Source organism: Palaemon carinicauda, chromosome 41 (assembly GCF_036898095.1).
Source record: "Palaemon carinicauda isolate YSFRI2023 chromosome 41, ASM3689809v2, whole genome shotgun sequence".
Classification (NCBI taxonomy): Eukaryota; Metazoa; Arthropoda; class Malacostraca; order Decapoda; family Palaemonidae; genus Palaemon; species Palaemon carinicauda.
The window spans coordinates 26,164,605-26,192,146 of record NC_090765.1 but is presented as its reverse complement, the minus strand read 5'-3'; the positions used below and the strand labels follow the sequence as shown (position 1 = coordinate 26,192,146).

General features: G+C 50.0%; 1 protein-coding gene across 1 annotated transcript in view; it reads left to right on the top strand.

The window, feature by feature from the left end:
• The window catches only part of LOC137632457 (U3 small nucleolar RNA-interacting protein 2-like), a 71,232-nt gene that overhangs the window by 6,811 nt on the left and 36,879 nt on the right, over nucleotides 1-27,542 (top strand). Inside the window, exon 2 of the mRNA XM_068364389.1 lies at nucleotides 11,727-11,949. Coding sequence (XP_068220490.1) covers nucleotides 11,727-11,949 — 223 coding nt within the window. The remainder of the gene's footprint in view (nucleotides 1-11,726; nucleotides 11,950-27,542) is intronic.

Sequence of the window (27,542 nt, the reverse complement as noted above, 5' to 3'; positions counted from 1 at the left end):
AAGGTCTACCAGTTCAAGGTGGTGTATTTCGATCTCTCCACAGCACCGCAGGTGTTCACTAGAATGTTCACCCTGATATCTTCGTGGCCACACAGGATCGGCATCCGTCCCCTTCGCTATCTGGATGACTGACTAACCCCGGCAGTCTCGGAATCGACCCTTCTTCGACACCAAGACAAGCCTCTGGGGCTTTGCCAAGATCTAGGGATCATGGCAAATCTCGAGAAGTCTTCTCTCCTTCCATCCCAACAACTTGGATATTTAGGCATGATATTAGACACCAATCTCCCAAAGCCTTCCCATCAGACGACAGGATAGCAAGGCTGAGGAGAGTCGCAGAACCTTTCCTCAGACGAGGAGAGCTTCCAGCCCAATCTTGGTTACGTCTCCTAGGTCACCTTTCCTACCTGACCCGTCTAGTTCCAAACGGCTGCCTCAGGATGAGATCCCTGCAATGGCGGCTCAAGTCCCAGTGGAACCTAGGCAACGATTCCCCGGACCCTCTAGTAGCCAACAAAGTCCTGACTTTGTGGACCTGTTCGCGACAGCCTTGAACTTCAAGCTGCCGCTGTACTACTCCCCAGTCCCGGACCCCAATGCACTCTGGCAAGATGCCTTCCTACAATGGTGGGACAACATCGATGTCTACGCCTTCCCACCGTTCTGTCTGGTGAGAAGGGTGCTCAACAAGACCAGACTATCGGTCAACCTGTCGATGACTCTGATAGCTCCGCTACGGCATCATGCAGAGTGGTTCCCGGACCTTCTGCATCCCCTGGCGGAACTCCCGACGGAGCTTCCCCCACGACACAAGCAACCACACTGCAACATCTACCACAAAGCCGTAGCATCGCTTTGGCTTCACGCCTGGAGACTATCCAGCATCCCCTCACAGAAAGAGGCGTTCCGCAACAATTTGCGGAGCGGATGTCTCGACACCTGCGAAAGTCATCCGCAGGGGTCTACCAGGCGAAGTGGAGAGTCTTCTGTGGATGGGTGTCGTGGGAGAGGTATCTCTCCCCTTGATGCCACTATTCCAGCAATAGCGGAATTATTGTATACCTGCGGGAGAAAATGCGCCTTTCGCTCTCGGCAGTGAAAGCCTATCGCTCAGCCTTAAGCCTGCCCTGCAGTCTGAAAGGAATAGACATTTCCTCCTCGCTGGATCTTTCTTCGCTCATACGAAGCTACGAACTTAACTGCCCCAGTCGGAAGTGAGACTTCCTCCATGGAACATGGTTCGGGTTCTTAGGGCTCTCAAGAGACCTCCTTGTGAACCTTCACGCCAGGCTTCTGATCGTCTCCTGACTTGGAAGACGGTGCTCCTGTTCGCAGTGGCCTCGGCTAAGCGTGCCAGCGAACTTCATGGTCTCTCGTACGACGTCGCCCATTTAAGAGGAGAGGAGGAGGTAACGTTCAGGTTCGTCCCTGAGTGGGTTACTAGACTCAAATCTTGGAGCCCGGACCCTCGGTTCAACTCCTTCAGGATTTTGAGTCTCCGTTCTGTAACAGATGACCCAGACCATCTCCTACTATGCCCAGTAAGGAGTCGGAGGTGTTATCTTAAAGAACAGCTGCAGTTCGTCCTCACGTGCAAGCCCTGTTTCGGAGCACAGGAAGGACGGAGAGGAGGGTCACCAAGAATACCTTTTCAGCCTGGATTCGAAGGGTCATCCATCACGCCCTGAATCCAGACCCTCCTCCGTCACGTCGCCTTAGATCACACGACGTCAGAGGCATCGCAACGTCCCTGGCCTTCGAGAGGAACTACTCTGTGATGCAGGTGCTACAAGCTGGAGTCTGGAAGCGTCAAACGACCTTCACAGCCCATTACCTGCAGGATGTGACCCACAGGAGCTTCGATACGTTTTCTATCGGGCCTGTGGTGGCTACACAACAGCTGGTCTAACCTCAGGCTCCTTAATGGACAGGTAGCAGAAGGTTGAGGGCATTGTTACTTGGTTTTAGACTGCATGAATGAAAGAAGTATGTCTGGCCCTTACTTCTTTCTTCATTCTCCCCCCTCTTGGGGAAAGCAGCATCCTGGGTTCTCTGCATAGCTGACCTCAAACCTCTGCAGGTAAACCATGCTTCCTTGTGTTTCTAGTATTAAAATAATACTGTCGCGTCCCCCATACCCTGACGAGGTGGTATTGGAACGTCCTAGCCTAGAATTCCATCTAAGGGACTTCAGGTGAACTTCCTAGGACAAGTCACTTCATTCCTCCACACACGAGCTTATGTAGGCCGCACGTAACTTGCGAGGTGCAGGGACTTTTTCTCTAGTGCTGCTCACTCGGATTCTGAGCCCCCGGGCAAAGCCAAAGCCGGTAAGGTTGGGACTTTCCATCCTTCCTAAGGGGTAAGTCACCCCATGTAAATAGCGTGGTTTGTATTTCGGTTACGGAACAAATGACAAATTCGGAGATAATTTGTATTTTTCCTAACCATACAAACCTTAGCTATTTACACATATTCGCCCGCCAGCCCTGTCCCCCAAGGCAAGTCCTACCTCTAAGCGAAGTGAATCATTTCACCGGTGTGTGAGGGGGGAGGGGGAGGGGTAGCTAGCCATTGCGCCAGCTCTTCACAAAGAACCTGCGCTCTCCTCCGCTCTCAGATCCACAGTTGCGGTCTCAGATCCAATGTGCCAGCTCTTGCCCAAGAGCCAGCGCTCACCTGCGCATCAGCGCTTGCCTTCTCTCCAGCGCTCTTCTGTGCATTCACCGAAAACTGAGCACCAGCATCATCCTGTGGGCCATCGCTCCAGTACTCTCCTGCACACTTGTGCAATAGGCAAAAAGAATAAAAACTTTTTGACAAGTCACCATTGCCCCATTCCTCTCCCAGCAAACGCATAACAGCATGTCTGCTGGGAAAAGAGGGTAGATGGCTTCACAGATCACAGAAGGTTTCAAGATCCCGAAGATTCCATCTTCCAAGGGGAATCAAACGCATCTACCATTGGTCGAGACTCCTCACAGGGAACCCTTGGTCCCATTCTCTTCAGGAGTTTTTTTCTTGATAGTACCACCATCAGCAAACAAGAAATCATCAACCGACTGATCGGTAGATCACTGTTTGCTAGCTCATCTCTCTCTCATCATTAACCTCTAGTCTCTCCAATTGCTAGCGATATTAGTATCAGCTTGCTGATAACAGATTGCCGATGGGCAGCTCATCTTTCTTCGATCATCGACCTCAGCTGGCTGATCTCTGACAAATTATCTACGAATTTGTCATTGTTCCATAACTGGAATACAAACCACGCTACTTAATAGGGGGTATTACTTTCGGCGTAACTGTAATGACGAGCCATTAATTTTTAACGAGGGTTAACTACCCACACCGCTAGATAGTGGCGGGTAGGGAGGGTAGCTTGCTACCGCTCCCCCTCACACATCTGTGATGGAGCTCACTTTGCTTTCGGCTTGGATCGTGAACGGTCGTTGCTGTGCTTCATCCTCGCTGACTTTTGGCAGCAGTTAACGCCATTTTGTTTTCTCTTTATCTCTTAAAGTGTGTGAAATTGACTCTTGCGACCATGCGCACCTGCCCTGGACTCTGCGACCACCCCTGTGGAACATTTATGTCGGTGGTCGAGACTGATCCTCACGCCCTTTGTCCTTCTTGCAGAGGTCAATGGTGTGATAGCGTCAACAAGTGTAGGGAGTGGTCTTCCTCCCAGTGGGAGAGGTTTTCGCAACGGCGGAAGAAGTCCAAGCTGGATATTTCTCCTTTGAAGGTTGCTTTGAAGGGAGAAAAACCCAAGGCCTCTTCTTCCGTCGCCCAATCCTCCTCCGAAGCTCCTACCCGGTCGGTCTCTTACGAGGGACCGTCGAGTAGTAGCGTAGACCAAGTTATTTCTGACCAACCCTGTGTCTTGAGAGATGAGGTTGCTTCCCCTGGCGAAGCAGTACCACCTCCCCCCCGGGTGAGGCCTTGTCACTAACTTCCGTGTTTTAGAATTGGTCCTCTTTGGGGCTCACGGATTCGCCCTCCAAGCAGGCCCTGCTTGAGTTCATCCGCATGGGTGCTTCTGTCAAGCAATCGTCGTCACCATCAGAGGTAGATCCAATGACTCTTGTTGACGTTGTTGTGTCAGAGGTGTCTCATGCGACATCACCTATCTCCTCTGCCACTCCAAACTCTACAACTGTAGCTGCCGACTTAGTTTCCCCCGTTCCTGACCATCCTCCGAGGGGGAAACTAAGTTCTTCATCGGTCTCTCGGGGGAGTTCGCTTACAGAAACTCCTCTTCGGAGGACTGCTGACGGTCAGCTTGCTGATCCAACGGCCCCCAGAGGGCACATCCGTCGGAAGGCTTTCCTTCCTCTTCGTCTTAGAAGCCTCCCTTCACCTGAGGTGAAGAGGTGTCTCTTTGGTACAACGTCTTCAATGCACTCTCCTGCAGAGGATCCTCTAGACCTTCATTCATCCATCACTGCACCTGCAACCAGTCTTGTGACTTCGGTCATGGACATCTTTGCAGATCGTTCGCGATCTCCTTCAGTGGATGGTCGTCCTTTTAAAGGACACGTCGACCTTCCATAGCCGTTCCTATCGCCAGTTGAGCCTAATAAAGCTCTTCCAAAGTGCGCAACTGCGCACCACGCCCCCTGAACAGCGCTCGTCAGTCTACAACGCTTCGGCGCACCACTCATCCTGCTCGCCCTCACAGACGGCAGCAGCGTCAAGCGCTTACGTGCCTACATACGCTTACGCACCATCAGTCTCCTGATCTTCGACGCACTCCTGCGCGCCATGCGCACACGCTCCCACGATTATCTGCCCACACACGCCTAGGGTCGCCTACATGCCAGCACACCACAGCGCACTTGCGCTCTCTTGCCTGCCAATGATCTCCTGCGCGCCACCGCTCTCCTACACCTATACGCCCTGCCCACACGCGCCCACGATTCCTACACCTATACACCCTGCCCGCACGCACCTACGATCTCCTACATGCCAGCACTCTCCTGCGTGCCAGCGCTGACTTGCACGGCAATTCTCTCCTACGCGCCAGTATTTACCTGTGCGCCAGCGCTCTCCTGCGCGCCAACATTGTTCGCCCTACATCACCTGCGTACCAGCGCTCTCCTGTGCGCTATGTTGCATGCCAACCAACGCGCCAACAGAAACCTGCGCACACGTCCGTAGGTGAGACGACAACCATGTTGCCGCCCTCACCTGCACGCCAGCGCTCGCCAGAACATGTGCACTCACCTGCGCACCATCTTTCTCCCGCGCGCGAGCACCAGTATTCTCCCGCGCGCTCATCATGATTCTCCCGCGCGCGAGCACCAGTATTCTCCCGCACGCGAGCGCCAGTATTCTCCCGCGCGCGAGCGCCAGTATTCTCCCGCGCGCGAGCGCCAGTATTCTCCCTCTCCCTCGCGCGAGCGCCAGTATTCTCCCTCTCCCTCGCGCGAGCGCCAGTATTCTCCCTCTCCCTCGCGCGAGCGCCAGTATTCTCTCGCGCGCGAGCATGCGCATCAACAGGCATGTCATCTGGCAAGGTCGCCATCGCCTCATTCCCCTCCCCGCAAGCGCATACCATTGTGCATGGGGGGAGAAGGGAAACCATTTCATGCAGAGGGGTTCAGGATCCCTAAGATACCTTCTAAGGCAAAACCCACCTATTACAGTAGCTCCTCCCTGGGAACCTTTGGTCCCTTTCCCTTCAGGGGATCTGTCAGCCAACAGCCTTGGTTCAGTGCCTTAATCAGAGCCGTAACCTAGGCTTTCAAGCCTGTCCTGTCTGATCGCTCATTAGAGCAACCTATAGCTCTAGATTTAAGGCATGGAACCATGGCTTCCTCTACCCCTTTGAAGAGGAAATGAGGAGTTGCTGACGCGGTCATTTCCCCCGAAGGCGAAGCTGACTCCATGCAGACCATCGAGGCAAGTTCCTCATGTTCCTCAGACAAACTCTCCATCCCTGTCGGACGAAGATCTTCCGTCACCTAGGGAACCATGCGAAGAGAGAGAGACCCCCATCGCACCAATGGAGGAAATCTCTCTTCATGCCAAGAGTTCCCCACAGTCTGAGAACTGAAGGGACATGCCACACACATCGATGTTGGAGTCTTACCTCCTTCCCCGGAAGGAATCCAAAGACTCCAAAACCATGCCGAAGTCCTCCACCAGGGCTAGAATGGAGCCAGCCAGCCAGCCAGCCACTCAGGGAATGTCCACGAATCTCCCCAAGAAGAGCCTTTGGGGACAGAAGGAGACTTCGCTGCAAGTCCTACAACAGGAGACCAGCAGGAGTCAGAACATGCATTCTGGCAGGTTCTGACTCTAATGAGGGTTCTCAGTGGGTTTCCGACCCAGAGATCCCCCCTCGAGAGGGCAAAGACACTGTCCTAGACCGCGTCTTTAGTACTCAAAACCCTCAAAGACCAGTGCAGCCCTGCCCTGGTCTCGAGGGGTGAAGAGTACCAGGGACAAGATCGCCCAGCAGCTCTCCGAGTTTGCCTCCTCCAACCGTTCCGGTAGCCATGAACAAGCTCCTCCCACCACCTCGCGTACAGCAGAGGAGGTACTTCGAGATCCTGGAGGAGCCTAGTTCAGCTCTTCTTCTTCACCACTCGCTGGAAGAGGAAGAGCTAACCAGGGGAATCCCTCTGAGAGACACTCAAACCGGCAGGTCTCATTCTCGGCAGCCGAGATCCTCAATCAGTAGAAAGTCGCGAAGTGTGTTATGCAAGCCACTTCGTGGCTCGATATCTGGTCGGGGACCTTAGGTATCCTGATACGATCCGAGGATTTCACCAAGGAACATACCAGGAAAGCTATGGAAACCTTCCTACTCTCAGGCACTCGCACGATCTAGTTTCTTGCCCACCATGTCTCGAACTTGTGGGCAAATACCATCTTGAAAGGACGAGATGCAGTAGCTGAGGGGTTCCACCAGAAGGTCCCTAGCGTTGAGATCAATAGGTTCAGACATTCCTCCATAGAGGGGTCACATCTGTTTGAGCCTAAGGATGTGGAACATGCTGCTGAGAGTGAAGGAAGTGTCATCAAGACACCCTCCTCCATAGGGCTTTAACATCTAAGCCCTATAAACATCCAGCACCACAGCAGTCTCGTCCAACCAAGATCACAACGACGACAAAAACTGTAGCAAAAACAGTGGTGTCTAAGCCATTTCTTGTCAAAGACAGGAAAGGCAAAAAGTTCTCTAGGGGAGGGAAAAATCCTAGAGGGAGAAGCCGAGGCCGTAAACGCTAGGATAGGCAGTCCCCCTGCATTTCCACCAGTGGGGGGATGCCTACAAAGTTGCGCAGACAGGTGGAAGCAACTCGGGGCCGATTCCTGGACAATCCTTGATCAGTCTAGGATATCGCGTCCCGTTCATAACATCTCTACCTCCCCTGACCAGGAATCCAGTGTCATTGAGCTCCCTTGCCATGGGATCGGCAAGGGGGCAAGCCCTTCGGGCAGAAGTCCAGACCCTGTTGAAGAAGGGCGCTCTTCAAGAGGTCCTCGACAGATCCCCAGGCTTCTTCAGTCGACTCTTTCTTGTAAAGAAGGCGTCTGGAGGCTGGAGACCAGTCATCGACCTCTCAGCCCTGAACAAGTTTGTCAAACAAACTCCGTTCAGCTTGGAGATGGCAGACACGGTCAGACTAGCAGTAAGACCACAAGATTTCATGTGCACACTGGACCTAAAGGACGCGTACTTCCAGATCCCAGTCCATCCGTCTTCAAGGAAGTACTTAAGATTCAGCCTTGACAACAGAATATACCAGTTCAAGGTGCTGTGCTTCGATCTTTCCACAGCACCACAAGTCTTCACCAGAGTGTTTACCTTAGTGTCATCTTGGGCACACAAGATTGGCATCCGTCTCCTCCGTTATCTGGACGACAGGCTAATCCTAGCAGACTCAGTGTCAACCCTTCTTCAACACCGAGACAAACTTCTGAGACTTTGCCAGGATCTGTGGATCATGGTAAATCTCGAGAAGTCCTCTCTGCTTCCCACTTAAAGACTGGTATACTAAGACAGGATCATAGACACCATTCTCCACAAAGCCTTCCCATCAGACGACAGGATAGCAAGGCTGAGAAAGGTTGCAAGACCTTTTCTCAGATGAGAACTTCCAGCCCAATCGTGGCTATAGCTCCTCGGTCATCTTTCATCGCTGGTCCGTCTAGTTCCCAATGGTCGCCTCAGGATGAGATCCCTCCAGTGGCGACTCAAGTCCCGGTGGAATCAAGTATACTACTTCCTGGACATCCAGATCCCCATGGGACCTGCGGAACTGACAGACCTTCTGTTGTGGGTGTCAGACGAGAATCTACGAAAGGGAGTGGACCTTCTCGTCCTCACCCCAGATTTGATGCTGTTTTCAGACGCTTCAAAAAAATGGTGGGGGACCCACATGCTGCACTACATGACCTCAGGCCTCTGGTCAGAGTCAGAAAAGTACCTCCACATAAATCTCCTAGAGATGAAGGCCGTCTTTCTGGCCCTTCAACAACTCCAACAATTCCTGGCAAGCCACTCTGTGGTGGTGATGAGCGATAATACCACAGTAGTGGCCTACATCAACAAACAAGGAGGTACTTTTTCGCAGCAACTATCCCATATATCAGTAGAGATACTGAAATGGGCCGAAATTCATTTGATACCACTATCGGCACGCTTCTTTCCGGGCAATAGGAATGTGCTCACTAACCACCTGAGCAGAGCATCTCAGATAGTGAGTACCGAGTGTTCTTTGGATCATCTAGTAGCCAACAAAGTCCTGACTTTTGTGGGGTTCTCCGACTGTGGACCTCTTCACAATGGCCCTGAACTTCAGGCTCCTGCTGTACTGTTCCCTAGTCCCAGACCCCAAGGCTCTCTGGCAAGATGCTTTCCAACAACAGTGGGACACCATCGACGTTTACGCCTTTCCCCCATTCTGTCTGATGAGGAAGGTACTCAACAAGACCAGAACATCGGTCAATCTTTCAATGACCCTCATAGCTCCGCTATGGCATCACGCAGAATGGTTCCCGGACCTTTTGCAACTCCTAACGAAGCCTCCAAGAGAACTCCCTCCACGAGACAATCTACTCAAACAACCACATGCCAACATCTTCCACAAAGCCGTAGCTTCGCTACGACTTCACGCCTGGAGACTATCCAGCATCTCTGTGAGAGAGGATTTTCGCAACAAGTTGTGATCAGGATGTCTGGACACCTGCGAAAATCATCAGCAGCAGTCTACCAGGCAAAGTGGAAAGTTCTGTGTGGTTGATGTCGTAGAAGGGGTATCTCTCCACTCGATGCCACTATTCCAGCAATAGCGGAGTTCCTCGTGTATTTGCGTGAAGAAATGCACCTATCAGTATCGGCGGTGAAAGGCTATCACCTCGCCTTCAGGCTGAAAGGAATGGACATTTCTTCATCGCTAGAACTTTCTTTACTCATACAGAGTTATGAACCTACCTGCCCCCAGTCAGAAGTGAGACCTCCCCCATGGAACGTGGTTTGAGTTCTCAGGTCTCTTAAGAGACCTCCCTATGAACCATTACGCCAGGCAACAGATTGCCACCTGACTTGGAAGATGGTGTTCCTGCTAGCTTTGGCCTTGGCCAAGCGAGTCAGTGAACTTCATGGTCTCTCATACAACATCACCCATTCAAGGGGATGGGGAGAGGTAACGTTCAGCTTCGTCCCTGAGTTTATTGCTAAGACTCGGAACCTGGGAGTAGCGGATCCTCGATTCGACTCCTTCCCGATTGCTAGTCTTCGTACTGTAATAGATGACCCAGACCATCTCTTACTATGACCAGTAAGGAGTTTGAGGGTGTACCTCAAGAGAACAGCTGCAGCCCATCCTCGTATGCCTGCACTATTCGTCAGCACAAGAAGACCAAGAGGAGGGTCACCAAGAACACCATCTCAGCATGGATTCACAGGGTCATTGACCATGCACTGGCTCCAGACCCTCCTCTGTCACGTTGCCCCAGAGCACATGATGTCAGGGGCATAGCTACATCCATGGCCTTCAAAAGAAACTACTCAGTGACACAGGTTCTTCAAGATGGGGTGTGGAAACATCAGAACACGTTCACATCCCACTGCCTGCAAGACGTGACCCACAGGAGACTCGATACGTTTTCTATCGGTCCGGTGGTGGCTGCACAACAGCTGGTTTAGAAACCTCAAGCTCCTTATTGGACAAGTAGCAGAAGGTTGGGGGCATTGTTACCCAGTTTTAGTCTTCATGAATGAAAAGTTTTGACTGGCCCTTACTCTTTTCTTCATTCTCCCCTCTCTTGGGGAAAGCAACATCCTGGGTTCTTTGCGTAGCTGACCTCAAACCACTGCAGGTAAACCATGCTCCCTTGTGTACCTAGTATTAAGATTAATACTGTTGCGTCCCCATACCCTGATGAGTTGGTATTGGGAAAGTCTTACAGCACAGTTGTCGTTGGCCGCGAACCTTGGGTAGCAGGGTTTTAGCGAGGCGCAGGAACTCCTTATTCCTTGAGTGCTAACACGCTCAGATAAGGAGCCCCCGAGTAAAGCCAAAAAGCAGATTGGCTGGGACGTCCACCCTTCCTAATGGGTGTCACCCCTATTAAATAGCGTGGTTTGTACTCCAGTTACGGAACAAATGACAAATTCGTAGATAATTTGTATTTTTCCTAACTATACAAACCTTATCTATTCATCCAAACTTGCCCGCCAACCCTATCCCCCTTGAAGTCCTACCTCCAAGCAAAGTGAGCTCAGTCACAGGTGTGTAAGGGAGAGCGGTAGCAAGCTACACCCCCCCCCCTGCTAACTAGCGGTGTGGGTAGTTAACCCTCATTAAAAATTAATGGCACGTCATTTCAGCTATGCCAAAAGTAATACCCCAATTAAATAGCTAAGTTTTGTATAGTTAGGAAAAATACAAATTATCTACGAATTTGTCATTTTTGGAGAAGTTGGAATAAGCTAAAAACAGGAGAGGTTAGACCATAACCACTGCCTTGTCCAAAGACTAATTGGCCTTGTAAGATGCACACACAGCAAAAGTAGCAGAAGCCTTTGAAACCCACTGCAGTGTAATGCTATGAACCCAGAAAATTAAAAAAATGGCTTGAGTGCCATTTCAACGTCATCTGTGTAATTGACTAGCTTAGTCTTCTTGGAGTTTCCCCTGAACTAAATGTTAATTTACTTTTCCATTCTTAACAATTAAAGCGGTCAGCTATCAGCTTAACATAACTCTTAAGAAGAGGAACTGTTAGTAAACAATAGTCCTCAAAACAATAAAACTAAACATTTTTGTGGCTGGCATGCTTTCACAAAGCTGCTTGAACCCCACCCTCAGTATTCTTAACAATTCCAGAAGACATCCCCTTTTGAAACATTTAATAACCTAAAAGCAAGAACATAAATCCAATCAGGATTGTAGGTGATTAATAATGATAGACACATCTAACACTCTTAAACGGTACACTCATGCCTAGATGGTTACCATCAACTTCCAGGCATTTGGCAAGGAAGGGAAATGGGAAATTTTAAATTAAGGATAGATGTCGACATTTAAACAGCTTCAAAAGAAGAGCAATATGAACATCGGGAGTTTCACAGAAATAATACTGGTTTTTTCTTCTGATCACTATTTCTAAATGTATTTATGTAAAGTATTACTGACAGGAATTGTTACTTAGCTTCTTTAAGTTTATTATTTTTCAAGCACTGCATTTTAAATTCTTTTCCTTTACAGAAAGGAAAAAAGAGAGGATTGAAAAATAAACAAGCTCTTCCTACAAAGAAGTCAAAATTAGACTCTGGTCTTGATGAAGAAATAACAAGTGAGGAGGATGAAGAATATTTAAAAGGAAAAGTTAATGATGCAGCAGAAGAAAAGGGGGTTGAAGACTTGGAAACAGCGCAAGAAAAGAAAGTGAGATTAGCTCGTCAATATATACAAGAATTGCGGCAACAAAGTAAGCAACAATGGGTATTTCGGAATGTTTATTTTGATTACTGGACTCTACAGTTCTGTACCTCTGGATGTATGAACCTTATTTTTCCACACAACTCTGATTATATGTAGTCTTAAAATAACCTATACTGTACTGATCAGAATTTAATTACTATACAGTACAGTACAGTATAGTATACAATCATAAATTTTTTTTATTTGATCATGTCTATTAATTACTGAATACAGTATTCAAAGTTTTATTGTTTTTCTGAAGTACAGTATTATTTCATTCCTTATTAAGTAATTAATAGTTGTTCCATAACTGGAATACTGTACAAACCAATGCTATGTATAGGGATATTACCTTCGGCAAAGCTGTAAGGACGAGCCATTAGAATTTTAGTGAGGGTTAACTACCCATTCTGCTAGTTAGGCTAGGGGGGGGGGGGGGGGTGGGGTTATAGGGGGGTAGCCAGCTACTGCTCTCACTCACATACTTGTGATTGTGCTTCACTTGGTTTTGGCTCAGATGGAGAACGGTTGTTACCGCTCTTCCTCCTTTCCATTGTGAGCTGCCATTAATATGTTTTGGTTTTTTTCTCTTCTGTGTGTGTGTGCTGACATCTTCTATCGGCCATGCGTACTTGCCCTGGTTCGGAGGGCCGTACCTGCGGCATCTTCATGTCCGCGGTGGATGTCGATCCTCACCGCCTTCGCCCTCTGTATAGGGGCCAACAATGTGACCAATCCAATAAGTCTGGTGAATGCCGGGAGTGGTCTGCCTCCCTCCCAGTGGGAAAGGTATGGGCGTCGGCAAAAGAAGTCGTCTAAGCGGGGCACTTCTCCTTCGAAGGTTTTTGAAGCAGAAGAAACCCAAGACTACTTCTTACGCTTCTCGACCTTCCTCCGAAGCTCCTACTCAAACTGATTTCTCTGGGGAGCCGTCGAGTAATAGCGTAGGCCGTTTAACCCTCAGTTCTCAAGAGACGGTATTGCCTCCCCTAGTGAGGTGGCCCGGCTCTCTCCCCGGAGGAAGTTGTGTGTCTTTCTCCGCTTTTACAGTTTGCAGGTTTGGCCTTCATTGCAGTTGCTCAGTCCTGCCTCCAAGGAAGCGCTGCTGCTTGTACTCCACCGTGGTGCTGAGACGCAGCGATCGTCGGCTTCTGATGTCGACCCCTTGTCCTTAGTCGATGTCGTTGTGAATAGGGTCTTGTCTGCTGCGCCGCCTTCTGCTTCCCCCGCTGCTGCTGCCGAGGACTGCGCTTCTCCCCCTGACGAACATCCTTTGGGGGGAGAGGAAAGTCCAAGGCACGTATCCTCCGAATGTTCCCCTTTCTCGTTTGCGTGAAGGGGCACTCATGGAGACTCCCCTTTGGAGGCCTGCTTACGGTCAGCTTGCTGATTCACCGGTTGCTGAAGGACATCGTCGTTGCTGGAGACCTCACTGTGCTCGTCCTCCATAGCCTTCGGGGTGCCCCTTATCCTTCGGTCGAAATCTTTTTTGGTTCTTCTCCTCAACTTTTTTTTTTTTTGGAGGATCCTGCTCAGCCTTCCTCTTCTGGTTCCTGACCCTTGCCTGGCTCTTCGGACTCGTCTTCTCCTTAACGAACTGCTGTTCGTTCTCCTCCTGCAAGGGATCGTTTGCGATTTCCTCCGAAGTATGTGCTCCCTTCCGATGGTCACATCTCCTTGCCTGAGCATCCACCAAGTATTCACCGTCTATCTACATGCCGTTCACCTGCTCGCCAAGCTCCTGCACAGCGATCTCCATAGTGTTGGGCTCCTGCCCAGCGTTCGGCTGCTTATTAGGTTCGACGTCCAGACTCCCGCCGACCTGCAGCTTGTCAATCGCCTGTGCATCTATCAATTGCTTTCTCAGCTTCCATCTCACAGATCGCCTGCTCACCAGCCTCGGGACTTTCAAGTGTTTCAGCAGTGCTACCTGTGGCGAGGGCGAACTGCTGAAGATATACACCGTCCGGTTGGTCTCCCTGTACAGGTCGGCCTATCCTCGCCGTAGTCTGGACCGGAGGGAGCTTAGGCGGAATCTCCTAATAACTGTTCTGAGCAGAGCTGCAAGTTGGCTGGAACAGTCTCTGGCCACAGTCCGCAAACCACTGCATAATTTTGGGTGCCCAGACCCGGGAAACACCAATCTTTAGGTATGGCATCGTAATCAAGTAAACGCTGTAAGGCTAAGAAGAGCCCGAGCCGGGATGTGGCGAGTTTTGTCCAGATTGTCAGTGACCTGGTAACTAAGGTCAAGTCCCTGACACTTGAAGTGACGGCCTTGAAAAGCGTTGAGCCATCACCAACCCGCCACGTTGCCACTTGGGTCACAACCACAGTGACCACCAGTGCTCCTTCTACGTCCCCAGCTTGGCCAAATATTAATGGTCTGGCAATCCCAGTAACTGGAGCAGAGCCAGTGATTGGAGGTCTCCAGCTCCCTCCAGGGTTCACACCATTACTCCCCCTTGTACCAGGCTTCTGGGAGTCTCCTGTTCCAAGTGGACTGCTTGCTTCCTTGCCTGTTCCTGCAACTAACCCCGTTAGTCCACCAGAGACTGTAGCCAGTAGACTAGGGGAGCAGTTCCTTGACAACCCGGCCGAAGCCAGTAGGCCAGAAAAGGCTCTAGCAGCTACAGCTGAGGCAGTTCTTGCCAAGATAGGGGCCATCCCAAAGCACATGCGCCAAGCTAAGGACAACACCAGACCATCCATACCTGAAGTGACATTATCATTCCAGGAGTCTACCAGCGAAGATTCTGGTAGTGACACTTCCAGCTCCTGTCTCAGTGTCAGCTCAGACGACACTGTCTCCACCGACCATGTCCAGTCCCTCCAGACAGAACGCAATCTGTCTGATCTGCTTAAGGTCCTCGACTCCAGGAGGAACCCCAAGCCTGGAATCTTCCAGCTGGAAACTGGCCAGAGTTTTGTCCGATTCCTGAGGGATTTTTAGGCCTACTGCTCGAGTAAATATACCGCAGGGAGCTCTGGCCGGTGGACCGTTGATCTCGGAAGATTTCTAAATGGAGAAATCCAGGAGGCCTTCTCGGCCAAGGGGGGTCCCGAGATCTCGTGCCCCGACATGAAGGAACGCCTCCTCGACTGGTGCCGAGAAGCCCGAGAGAGGCGTGATGCGGGTAGGAAGGCCCAATTCAGCAGTGCCACCTGTGGCGAGGGCGAACTGTTGAAGATATACGCCGTCCGATTGGCCTCCCTGTACAGGTCAGCCTATCCTCGTCGTAGTCTGGACCGGAGGGAGCTTAGGCGGAAGCTTCTAAGAACTGTTCCGAGCAGAGCTGCGAGTTGGCTGGAACAGTCTCTGGCCACAGTCCGCAAACAACTACATCGTTACCGTGAAGGGGCAATCATGGAGACTCCTCTTTGGAGGCCTGCTTATGGTCAGCTTGCTGATCCACTGGGTGCTGAGGGACATTGTCGTTGCTGGAGACCTCGCTGTGCTCGTCCTCCAAAGCCTTCTGGGTGCCCCTTATCCTTCAGTCAAGATTTTTTTGGTTCTTAGCTCTTTTTGGAGGATCCGGCTCAGCCTTCCTCTTCTGGTTCCCGACCCTTGCCTGGCTCTTCAGACTCTTCTACTTAACGAACTGAAGTTCGTTCTCCTCCTGCAAGGGATCGTTTGCAATTTCCTCCGAAGTATGTGCTCCCTTCCGATGGTCACACATCTTGCCTTAGCTTCCAGCAGTTATTCACCGTCCATCTACATGCTGTTCACCTGCTTGCCGAGCTCCTGCACAGCGATCTTCATAGTATTAGGCTCCTGCCCAGCGTTTGGCAGCTCGTCAGGTTCGACGTCCAGACTCCCGCCGACCTGCAGCTTGTCAATCGCCTGTGCAGCCGACAGCTTGTTAGTCTCCTGTCCAGCTCGTCAATTGCTTTCTCAGCTTCCATCTCACAGATCGCCTGCTCACCAGCCTCGGGACTTTACAGTGTTTACTCGTCCACCTGTTCGACAGCGTTTACCCAAGCGTCAATTGCTTGCCAAGCCTTCGCCCACTCATCAAGCCTCTTCATTGAGGCATGCATCTCTTGAACCTCTTGCCCACCAATCGCTGACTTACCACACAACTGACCTTTTTTGGTTGGATACTGACCAAAGCGTTTCTCAGGCTTCTTGTAAGCCCTGATCGCCTGTACGTCAATCGCGTTGCCCCCTTGTAGTCCGTCAGTCGTCGGTCCATCACCAGCCCTCTCATTGGGCTGCGGCAGTTGTCCCCGTGGTTTCGTGACAACGCTCATCAATCCATCATCACTCACCAACTTGTCAATAGCCTTTGACGACACACTAGCCTCAGGCAGCTCGTCAGTGATCGCCAGGCTCTCCCGCTCAGCACCCAGCGGTTACTAAGGTGAGTTACCATCCAACAAAGGATTGCTGACCATCGTCATCCTTCAAGCAGCAGGAAGGTAAAACCCTTTCCAGGTCCCACCGTTTACCGTCACTCCATTCCCCTCCCCGCAAACGCATAACAGCGTGACTGCCGTGGAAGAAGGAAAAGGGCAAGCGTCAGGGTTTCAAAATCCCAAAGATTCCCGCACCAAGAAATTAACCAGTGTCATCGCTCCCTTCTTCATCTGGGATGAAGACTCCTCAAAAGGACCTGTCGGCCTCTTTTCCTTTTGGGGTAGCTGTCGGATAGCGCATCTATAACAAACGGTCATGGTTCAGCGGCTTAGTCAGGGCCGTAGCCCAGACCTTCAGGCCCAGTATTAATCCTCCTTCCCCTACGGAGGCTTCCAGTGTTTCCCTGGGAGACTCCACCTTTTCAACTGACTCAAGGCAACGAACTATGGCTGCATCTCCCCTGAAGGGGAAGAGAAAGGTTCCTGACAAGTTACCGTCGTGCAATCGAGCTGACACCTACGAGAGCTTCGAGGTCAGAGGTAATGCCCGAGAAGCCATCTCTGCCTCTACCCAGCGGTGCCTCCTGTTCACATCTGGGAGGTACTCTCAGGGAAGAGTACTTTTCGGACTCTCCCCAACCGTTCCTGGCGGAGGAAGCTCTTAGAGATGACTTTTTCACCGAATCATGTAGAGGTTCCTTGTCCTCTCCCCGGTAAGAAGGTCATCCCACCCAGACCTTGTCTTGGAAACCTTTTTCCCACCCCAAAAGGGAGGCAAGGATACGGCCTTGGATCGTGTCTTGGGCGCTCAGAAGCCCCCGAAGTCCAGTGTGGCTCTGCCTTGGTCCCACCCGGGGTTGAAGGGCTCTTGGCGTAAGATCATCTCCCAGCTCGTAGACTAATCTGGGTTGTATCGTTCAGGATCATCCGCCAAACTCCTCCCACCTTCGGGTGTCCACCAGAGGAGGTACTATGAGGTCGTGGGTGAAACATGCTCGATGTTTCACCACTACTCTCCTGAGGATCTGACTAAAGGAGTCTCTTAAGAGGCTCTCTTCTCGTCAGGTTACGTTCTTGGCATCGGAGATCTTGAATCATGAGAAGGTCGCGAAGTACCCCATGCAAGCGACTTCGTGGCTTGACCTTTGGTTGGGATCTGTTGGAATTTTGGTACGGGCTGAAGATTTTTTCTAAGGAAAGTGCCAGGAAGGCTATTGAGACCTTCCTTTTCTCGGGCACCCGCACCATAGAATTTCTGGCCCACCAGGTAGTGAACCTGTGGGCCAATACAATTTTGAAACAAAGAGATGCAGTAGTAGAGAGATTCCATCAACAGGTCTCTAATGCCAAGAGCGCGAGGCTCCGGAACTCCTCTCTAGAGGGTTCTTTGTTGTTTGAGCCAAAGGACGTCGAGCAGGCTGCGGAGAGGTGGAAGAAGTCCCATCAATACTCCCTCCTACATAGAGCCTTGATATCACAGCCTTATAGACTACCAGCTCCTCCAAAGCCCAACCAATCGAAACTATCTACCATCAAGACGGTGTCTAAAAAGCCCATTCCTGTCAAGGACCGGAAAGACACAAGTCTTCACATAGAGGCAAAGACCTGAGAGCTGGCGGCAGAAGCTGCAAACGCTAGGATAGGCGATCCCCCTGCTTGTCCACCAGTGGGGCAATGCCTGCAAAGCAGCTGGACCAGGTGGATGCAGCTCGGGACCGAACCCTGGACGGTCTCTGTGATTCGTTCAGGGTATCACGTCCCATTCATTTCATCTTTCCCTCCACTGGTAAAGAATCCAGTGCTTGTGAGCTCCTTTGGTATGGGATCAGCAAAGGGGCAGGCCCTTCGGTCCAAAGTCCAGACCATGTAGAAGAAGGGCTCGTCAGGAGGTCCTCAACGGGTCCCCAGGCTTCTTCAATTGACTCTTTCTTGTGAAAAAGACGTCTGGAGGATGGAGACCAGTCATCAACCTCTCGGCCCTGAACTAGTTTGTCAAACAGACTTCGTTCAGCATGGAGACGGCAGACACAGTCTGAAAAACGTTAAGACTGCAGGACTTGATTTGTTCACTGGATCTAAAGTATGCATACTTCCGGATCCCAGTCCATCCATTTTCATGGAAGTATCTACGATTCAACATCGACAACAAAACATACCAGTTCAATGTGCTGTGCTTCGGTCTTTCCACCGTGCCTCAGGTCTTCGCAAGAGTGTTTGCCCTAGTGTCATCTTGGGCCCACAAGATTGGTGTTATCTGGATAACTAGCTGATCCTAACAGACGTGGTGGCAACCCTTCTTCAGCACCGAAACAAACTTTTAAGGCTTTCCCAATATCTGGGAATCATGGTAAACCTCGAGAAGTCATCCATGCTTCCCACTCAAAGACTGGTATACCTGGATATGAATCTTGACACCAAACTACACAAAACTTTCCCACCAGATGACAAGATAGTAAGGCTGAGAAAGGTTGTGAAACCTTTTCTCAGACAAGAAGACCACCCAGTCCAGAAGTGGCATATTAGGCCCATCTGGTTCCCAACAGTCGCCTCAGGATACGATCCCTCCGGTGGTGACTAAAGTCCAATTGGAATCGGATTTTAGATTCCCCAGACACTCTGATACCCGGTCTCACTATCAACTCGCTTCATTCTCAGCATGAGGAATGTGCTTGCTGACAACCTGATCAGAGCATCGCAGTTAGTGGGTTCTGAAAGGTCCTTATATCATCTAGTAGCCAACAAAGTCCTGATTTTGTGGGGTTTGCCGACTATGAACCTGTTTGCAATGGCCCTAAACTTCAGGCTCCCACTATACTGTACTGCTCCCCAGTCCCAGGCCACAAGGCTCTCTGGCAAGATACATTCTAACAGCGTTGGGACTAAATTGACGTCTACGCCTTCCCTCCGTTCTGTCTGATGAGAAGAATACTCAACAAGGTCAGAACATCGGTCAACCTTTCTATGACCTTCATAGCTCCGCTATGGCATCACGCAGATTGGTTCCCGGACCTTCCGAAAGAGCCTCCTCCATGACACAATCTACTCAAACAACCACCTGTCAACATTTTCCATCAGAGAGTAGCTTCGCTACATCTTGACGCCCGAAGACTATCCAACATCTCCTCATGCAGAGAGGATTTTTGCAACAGCTTGTGAAGAGGATGTCTGGATATCTGTGGAAATCTTCAGCCTCAGTCTACCAGCAGAAGTGGAAAGTCTTCTGTGGTTGGTGTCGTGGAAGGTATCTCTCCCCTTGAGCCACTATTCTAGCAAAAGTGGAGTTCCTCATGTATTTGTGGGAAGAAATGCACCTTTCTGTTTTAGTGGTTAAAGGCTATTGCTCAGCCATGAGTCTTGCTTGTAAAGTCATCACTAGAACTTTCTCTACTGATACGGAGTTGCAAACTTACCTGTCCTCGGTCAGACATGAAACCTCCCCCTTGCGACGTGGTTTGAGTTCTTCGGTCATTAAAGAGCCCTCCATACAAACCATTACGCCAGACAACATCACCACCTAACTTGGAAGACGATGTTCCTTCTCGCATTGGCCTCGGCCAAACGACATTGCCCATTTAAGGGGATGTGGAGAGGTAATCTTCCGCTTCGTCCTTGAGTTTGTTGCCAAGACTCAGAATCCGGGGGTTTTGGATCCTGGATTCGACTCCTTCCGGATAACGAGTCTCCGCTCTGAAACTGACATACCAGATCATTTGTTACTATGCCCGGTAAGGTGTTTGAGCTGCTACCACAAGAGAACAGCAGCAGCTCGGCCCATAGTTCCATCATTCTTCGTCAGCAGAAATAGAAACGAGGAGGATCATGAAGAACACCATCTCTGCATGGATTTGCAATGATTGACATTGCCTTGTATCCCAATCCTCCTCCAACACGTCAGCCCAGAGTTCATGATGTTAGGGGCATAGCCACATTCATGGCAATCAAAAGAAGCTACTGTGAAGCAGGAATCTTTACTACATGTAAGACATGACCCACAGGACCTCGATAAGTTTTTTATCAGTCCTGTGGTGGCTGCACAACAGCTGGTTTAGTATCTCAAGCTCCTTATTAGACAAGTAGCAGATAGTTAAGGGCATTGGTTACCCGGTTTTAGTCTGAATGAATGAAACAGAATGTCTGGCTCTTTTCCTTTCTTCATCCTCCCCTCTTTTTGGGAAATCGGTATCCCGGGTCCTCTGCGCAAGCTGACCTCAAACCTCTGCAGGTAAACCATTGCTCCCTTGTGTAACCTAGTATTGTTCCAGTACTGTTGGGTCCCCATACCCTGGCAAGGTGGTATTGGGAATGTCTCGGGCAACCAGGTTTTTTCAATATTAATCTTACCCGATAATCATGTAGCTGTCAACTCCGTTGCCCGACAGAATTCTACGCACGGGATACGCCAGCGATCGCTATACAAGAGGGGGGTGTACTCACCAGCGCCACCTGTGGCCAGGTACTGCAGTACTTCTTGTTGACACCACCTCAATTTTTCCTCTGTCGTGCTTCCGGCAAGACCTACATGGATACGCTTATAATTTTGGAGTCTTTGTTCACGGTTTTGGTGAAGTATTGCTCTGAGATTTCAGCTTTCGCTATACAGGAAGCTTTTCCTTAGCTTAGATAGCTTTTGGATTAATTTTGATTTATGGTTTAACGATCTTTAGCTTTAATTTGGAATCCCCCTTGACTGTTCTCTGATTCAAGATGTCCGACCATTCTCAAGCTCCTCCCCAAAGACGATGTAGGACTTGTATTAGGCGGCTTCCGAAGGCCTCGGTTGATCCTCACACCGTTTGTTCCGACTGTAGGGGAAAATCCTGTCAGTTGGAAGATCGATGTGAGGAATGTGCCGGACTTTCGGAACTTGATTTTATTCGATTCCTCAAGTATACCACTAAGTTAGAGAGAGAGAGAGTTAGGAGGAGTTCGGCTCGCTCTTTACTTTATTCCTCCCCCCATGATCCTCATCCTTTTCCTCCCCCTGTAGTGGCTACCCCCGAACCTACTATTAGTGCTCAGCCTGATATGTCAGATGTGTTACGTGCCATTCAGGCTTTAGGTGATAAAGTGGAGTCGGTAGTGAGTGACCACAAGTTCCTTTTGGCAGACGTCAAGGAACTTAAAGTGAAAAGTGCAGTGGGAAGTGGTAGTGCCAGTGCTGTGCCTAGTGCTAGTGTCAGTGTCAGTGTTGCGCGTGAGGATACTTCTGTGCGTGCCAGTCGTCCTCCCAGTCCGGGACCTCTTGCAAGCTCCCAAGCCCAGGGGAGAAGCAATGTCGAAGGGCAAAAGGGTTCGGCAGGCCTTGATCGGCGCACAGTAGTATCCTCAGTGGTTGCGGGCGTATCTTATAGAGATCGTCACTTCCACTCTCAGACGATTGAGCCCTTTATATCCTCGTCTGCAGAAGAATTTTCGGGGAGAAAACGCTGGACTCAGGTCTCGAGCCACCTCCACTTTCCTCGAGGCGAGAACCTCAACTCTCGAGGCAAGCACCTCAAGAACCTCAACTCGTGAGACAAGAGCCTCTCTCTGCGCAGCCACCTCAACCCTTGAAGCAAGCGCAACTCTTGAGGCAGGAACCTCATGCTATGAGTCAGCCACCTCAACGCATGCATCTGCCACTTTCTCCTCAGCTTGAGCCTCTTTCCATTCAACTGGAACCGCAGTCTTTGCAGCATGAGCCTCATGCTTTACTACAGTCGCCTCTCTCCACGCTTGCTCCTCAGACCTCCGCAGAACCTCCTTCATCCCAGCCTCAGGACTTTGTCATTACCAGCCCTCATCCTCTTCAACAGAGGCTTGAGGATGAATCCGCTAGTGCGCATGCACCCGCTCTTCAGGATTCAGCCATTCAGCAGACCGCTTTAACTTTACCTCTCGCTTCTCAACTCTCAGGTGATGAGGTTTCTGAGGATGAAGCTGCTCACCTGGATGATCCTTCATCTGACGTGGAGGAACCCAAGTCATTGCCACCCTCCATCGACTTTCGCAAGGTTCTGGCTCTGTTCAGAGAACTTTACCCGGATCACTTTGTTTCTGCTACCCCTCGCTCTCCTCCATCCGAGTTCTCTCTAGGCATGCAACCTGTTAAGTCTGCCTACACTAAGCTCGTCTTCGCTAGATCTTCAAAGAGAGCTTTGAGAATGTTAGGGGATTGGTTGCAGTCCAAGCAGCAACTGGGAAAGACGTCTTTTATGTTTCCACCTCCTAAGCTGACGTCTAAGGCGGGCGTCTGGTATGCCACAGGAGAGGAACCAGGCTTGGGGGTCCCTGCCTCTGCCCAGGCTGACTTCTCAAGTTTGGTTGACTCTCCACGAAGGTCGGCTTTGAGACGCTCTAAGGTCTGCTGGACCTTTTCTGACCTGGACCACTTCTTGAAGGGAGTCTTTCGCGCCTTTGAAATTTTTAATTTTCTCGATTGGTGCCTGGGGGCCTTGAGCAAGAAGACTGCCCCATCTGACAAAGACTCGGCCATGCTGATCATGTCCTGTATGGACAAAGCAATTCGCGATGGTTCCGGCGAACTTGCCTCTATGTTTGTATCGGGAGTCCTCAAGAAAAGGGAACAGCTTTGCTCCTTCCTTTCCACTGGTATCACCTCTTGCCAAAGGTCACAGTTACTTTTTGCTCCTCTTTCTAAGTTCCTGTTTCCTGAGGATCTTATCAAGGAATTGTCTGCGGCTCTCATTCAGAAGGACACGCATGATCTTGTGGCCTCTTCAGCACGGAAGGCTAAGATTGCTCCTTCAGTTCCTAGAACTTACCGCACCCCAGTGGCTGATACTCCTGCTACTAGATTTATTCCGCCCTTTCGTGGCAGAGCCCCCAGCCGAGGAGGTACCCGCCCAGACGGTCACAGGGGCAGGTCCAAGAAAGGTATCAAGTCTTCGAAAGGCAAACACTGACTCTCCTCCTCTCCAGACAGCTGTAGGAGCCAGACTCAAGATCTTCTGGCAAGCTTGGGAAAGAAGAGGTGCAGACGCCCAGTCTGTCAAGTGGCTAAGAGAGGGTTACAAGATACCATTCTGCCGCAATCCCCCTCTGACCACTTCTCCCATCAACCTCTCTCCCAACTACAAGGAAAAGGACAAGAGGCTAGCGTTACATCAAGAGGTGTCGCTCCTGTTACAGAAGGAGGCAGTGGTGATAGTCCGGGATCATCAATCCCCGGGCTTCTACAACCGTCTCTTTCTGGTGGCCAAGAAGACAGGAGGTTGGAGACCGGTGCTGGACGTCAGTGCGCTCAATGCTTATGTCACCAAGCAGACGTTCACTATGGAGACGACGAAGTCGGTCCTAGCAGCGGTCAGGCAGGAGGACTGGATGGTCTCGTTGGATCTGAAAGACGCTTACTTTCACGTCCCCATTCATCCAGACTCCCAACCTTTTCTGAGATTCGTTTTTGGAAAGGTTGTGTACCAATTCCAAGCCCTGTGTTTTGGCCTAAGCACGGCACCTATGGTGTTTACGCGACTGATGAGGAATCTTGCGAAATTCCTCCACTTGGCGGACATCAGAGCCTCCCTTTATTTAGACGACTGGCTGTTAAGAGCCCCCACAAGTCGTCGCTGTCTGGAGAGTCTCAATTGGACTTTGGACTTGACCAAGGAACTGGGTCTTTTGGTCAACTTAGAAAAGTCCCAGCTTATTCCTTCCCAATCCATCGTTTACCTGGGAATGGAGATTCGGAGTCAAGCTTTTCGGGCTTTTCCGTCGGCCCCAAGAATCAACCAAGCCCTAGAGTGCATTCTGAGCATGCTGAAGAGGAACAGATGCTCGGTGAGACAGTGGATGAGTCTAACAGGGACCCTGTCATCGTTAGCCCTGTTCACCGAGTTAGGGAGACTCCACCTCCGCCCCCTTCAATTCCATCTAGCAGCTCACTGGGACAAGAATATGACGCTCGAAGCGGTCTCTATTCCTGTTACCAAAGAGATGAAGACTACTCTCATGTGGTGGAAGAGCAACATCCTTCTCAAGGAGGGTCTCTCGTTAGCTGTTCAGACCCCCAATCTTCATCTCTATTCGGACGCATCAGACTCGGGCTGGGGCGCGACCTTGGACGGACAGGAATGCTCGGGGACATGGAACAAGGAACAGGAAACGCTTCACATCAATTGCAAGGAGTTGTTGGCAGTACATCTGGCCTTAATGAACTTCAAGTCCCTCCTGCTAAACAAGGTGGTGGAGGTGAACTCCGACAACACCACAGCCTTGGCATACATCTCCAAGCAGGGAGGGACTCATTCGAAGAAGCTATACGAGATCGCAAGGGACCTCCTCATTTGGTCAAGAAGTCTAAACCTCAAGCTGGTAACGAGATTCATTCAGGGCAATATGAATGTCTCGGCAGATCGCCTCAGCAGGAAGGGTCAAGTCATCCCCACAGAATGGACCCTTCACAAGGACGTGTGCAACAGACTTTGGACCTTGTGGGGTCAGCCAACGATAGATCTGTTCGCCACCTCCATGACCAAGAGGCTCCCATTGTACTGTTCCCCAATTCCAGACCCGGCAGCAGTTCACGTGGATGCTTTTCTGCTGGATTGGTCCCATCTCGATCTTTATGCATTCCCGCCGTTCAAGATCATCAACAGAGTCATTCAGAAGTTCGTCTCCCACGAAGGGACACGGCTGACGTTAGTTGCTCCCCTTTGGCCTGCAAGAGAATGGTTCACAGAGGTACTGCAATGGCTGGTCGACGTTCCCAGGACTCTCCCTCTAAGAGTGGACCTTCTACGTCAACCTCACGTAAAGAAGGTACACCCAAGCCTCCACGCTCTTCGTCTGACTGCCTTCAGACTATCGAAAGACTCTCTAGAGCTAGAGGCTTTTCGAAGGAGGCAGCCAGAGCGATTGCCAGAGCAAGGAGGATTTCCACTCGTAGAGTCTATCAATCCAAGTGGGAAGTCTTCCGAAGCTGGTGCAGAGCCAATGCAGTTTCCTCTACCAATACCTCTGTAACCCAAGTTGCTGACTTCCTGTTACATCTTAGGAATGTTAGATCTCTTTCGGCTCCTACGATCAAAGGGTACAGAAGTATGTTGGCATCAGTTTTCCGCCACAGAGGCTTGGATCTTTCTTCCAATAAGGATCTACAGGACATCCTTAAGTCTTTCGAGACCTCTAAAGAACGTCGCTTGTCCACTCCAGGCTGGAATCTAGACGTAGTCTTAAGGTTCCTGATGTCTCCTAGATTTGAACCTCTCCAGTCAGCCTCTTTCAAAGACCTTACTCTCAAAACTCTTTTCCTCGTATGCCTTGCAACAGCCAAAAGAGTTAGTGAGGTTCACGCCTTCAGCAGGAACATAGGATTCACATCCGAAACAGCAACATGTTCCTTACAGCTCGGGTTTTTGGCAAAAAATGAACTTCCTTCACGTCCTTGGCCTAGATCGTTTGAAATTCCTAGCCTCTCCAACATGGTGGGTAACGAGCTAGAGAGAGTTCTTTGCCCTGTCAGAGCTCTAAAGTATTATCTTAAAAGGTCAAAACCTTTACGAGGACAATCAGAAGCCTTATGGTGTGCCATCAAGAAACCTTCGATGCCTATGTCCAAAAACGCAGTTTCGTATTACATAAGGCTTCTGATTAGAGAAGCTCATTCTCACATGAAGGGTGAAGACCTTGCTTTGCTGAAGGTAAGGACCCACGAAGTGAGAGCTGTAGCTACTTCGATGGCCTTCAAACAGAACCGTTCTCTGCAGAGTATTATGGATGCAACCTATTGGAGGAGCAAGTCAGTGTTTGCATCATTTTATCTCAAAGATGTCCAGTCTCTTTACGAGAACTGCTACACCCTGGGACCATTCGTAGCAGCGAGTGCAGTAGTAGGTGAGGGCTCAGCCACTACATTCCCTTAATCCCATAACCTTTTTTTAACCTTTCTCTTGAATGCTTTTATTGTTGTTTTTGGGTTGTTACGGTAGGCTAAGAAGCCTTCCGCATCCTAGTTGATTTGGCGGGTGGTCAATTCGTTCTTGAGAAGCGCCTAGGTTAGAGGTTGTGTAGAGGTCCTTTAGTATGGGTTGCAGCCCTTTATACTTCAGCACCTTAGAGTTGTTCAGCCTCCTAAGAGGAACGCTGCGCTCAGTAAGGAAGACGAACTTATTAAAGGCAGAGTAATGGTTCAAGTCGACTTCCTTACCAGGTACTTATTATTTCATTGTTATTTTGAATAACTGATAATATGAAATACGGGATACTTAGCTTCTTGATATACATGTACACTGGTTTTCACCCACCTCCCTGGGTGTGAATCAGCTACATGATTATCGGGTAAGATTAATATTGAAAAATGTTATTTTCATTAGTAAAATAAATTTTTGAATATACTTACCCGATAATCATGATTTAATTGACCCACCCTTCCTCCCCATAGAGAACCAGTGGACCGAGGAAAAATTGAGGTGGTGTCAACAAGAAGTACTGCAGTACCTGGCCACAGGTGGCGCTGGTGAGTACACCCCCCTCTTGTATAGCGATCGCTGGCGTATCCCGTGCGTAGAATTCTGTCGGGCAACGGAGTTGACAGCTACATGATTATCGGGTAAGTATATTCAAAAATTTATTTTACTAATGAAAATAACATATTTCTTACAAACAAGACTCGGAATAACTTATACCCTGACAGCCCCTCTAATGGTTTAGCAATTTGATGAAGTAGAGGGTCTTGAGAGTCTCAATGAAGTTCTGGGTTATGGTGGTTGGGGGATTATCCACCCTGGCAGGTTCAACCATACCACTAAGGCCAATTTTGAGAGAACAGACTAAGACTGGACCTCTATAGACCTTCTTTATTTCAGTTTATCTCTTCTTGCTCTATTTGAACTTTGTTGACGACTATTATTTGAACATTGACCAGTTTCTGTATATTCTTCATATTTAGATGCCATCACCCTCTGGCAGACCCCATAGTGTGCAGACTTAGTCTGTTATGAGTCGGGCACCAGTGATCCGGTTGTAAGTCATCCCATAATTATGGGTAAAGGGTGATGCCAGGCATTGGAGTTGTTGGTGGGAGGGGTAACTACTCCCCATTGACCAGTGTATGCCCACCTAGTGTCAAATGCTTTTCACACCCCATTTTCAGCCAGAGGAGGAGTGTGGTATATGCTCCAGAATTGCTAGATATAGAGAAAAAAAGAAATTGAGGATGAGGATTAACTAAAAAGTCAAGTAGTTAAAATGAGAAAGAGTTGGTGAACAACGTATTCCTCTTGCTGCTTTGATTGTAACATT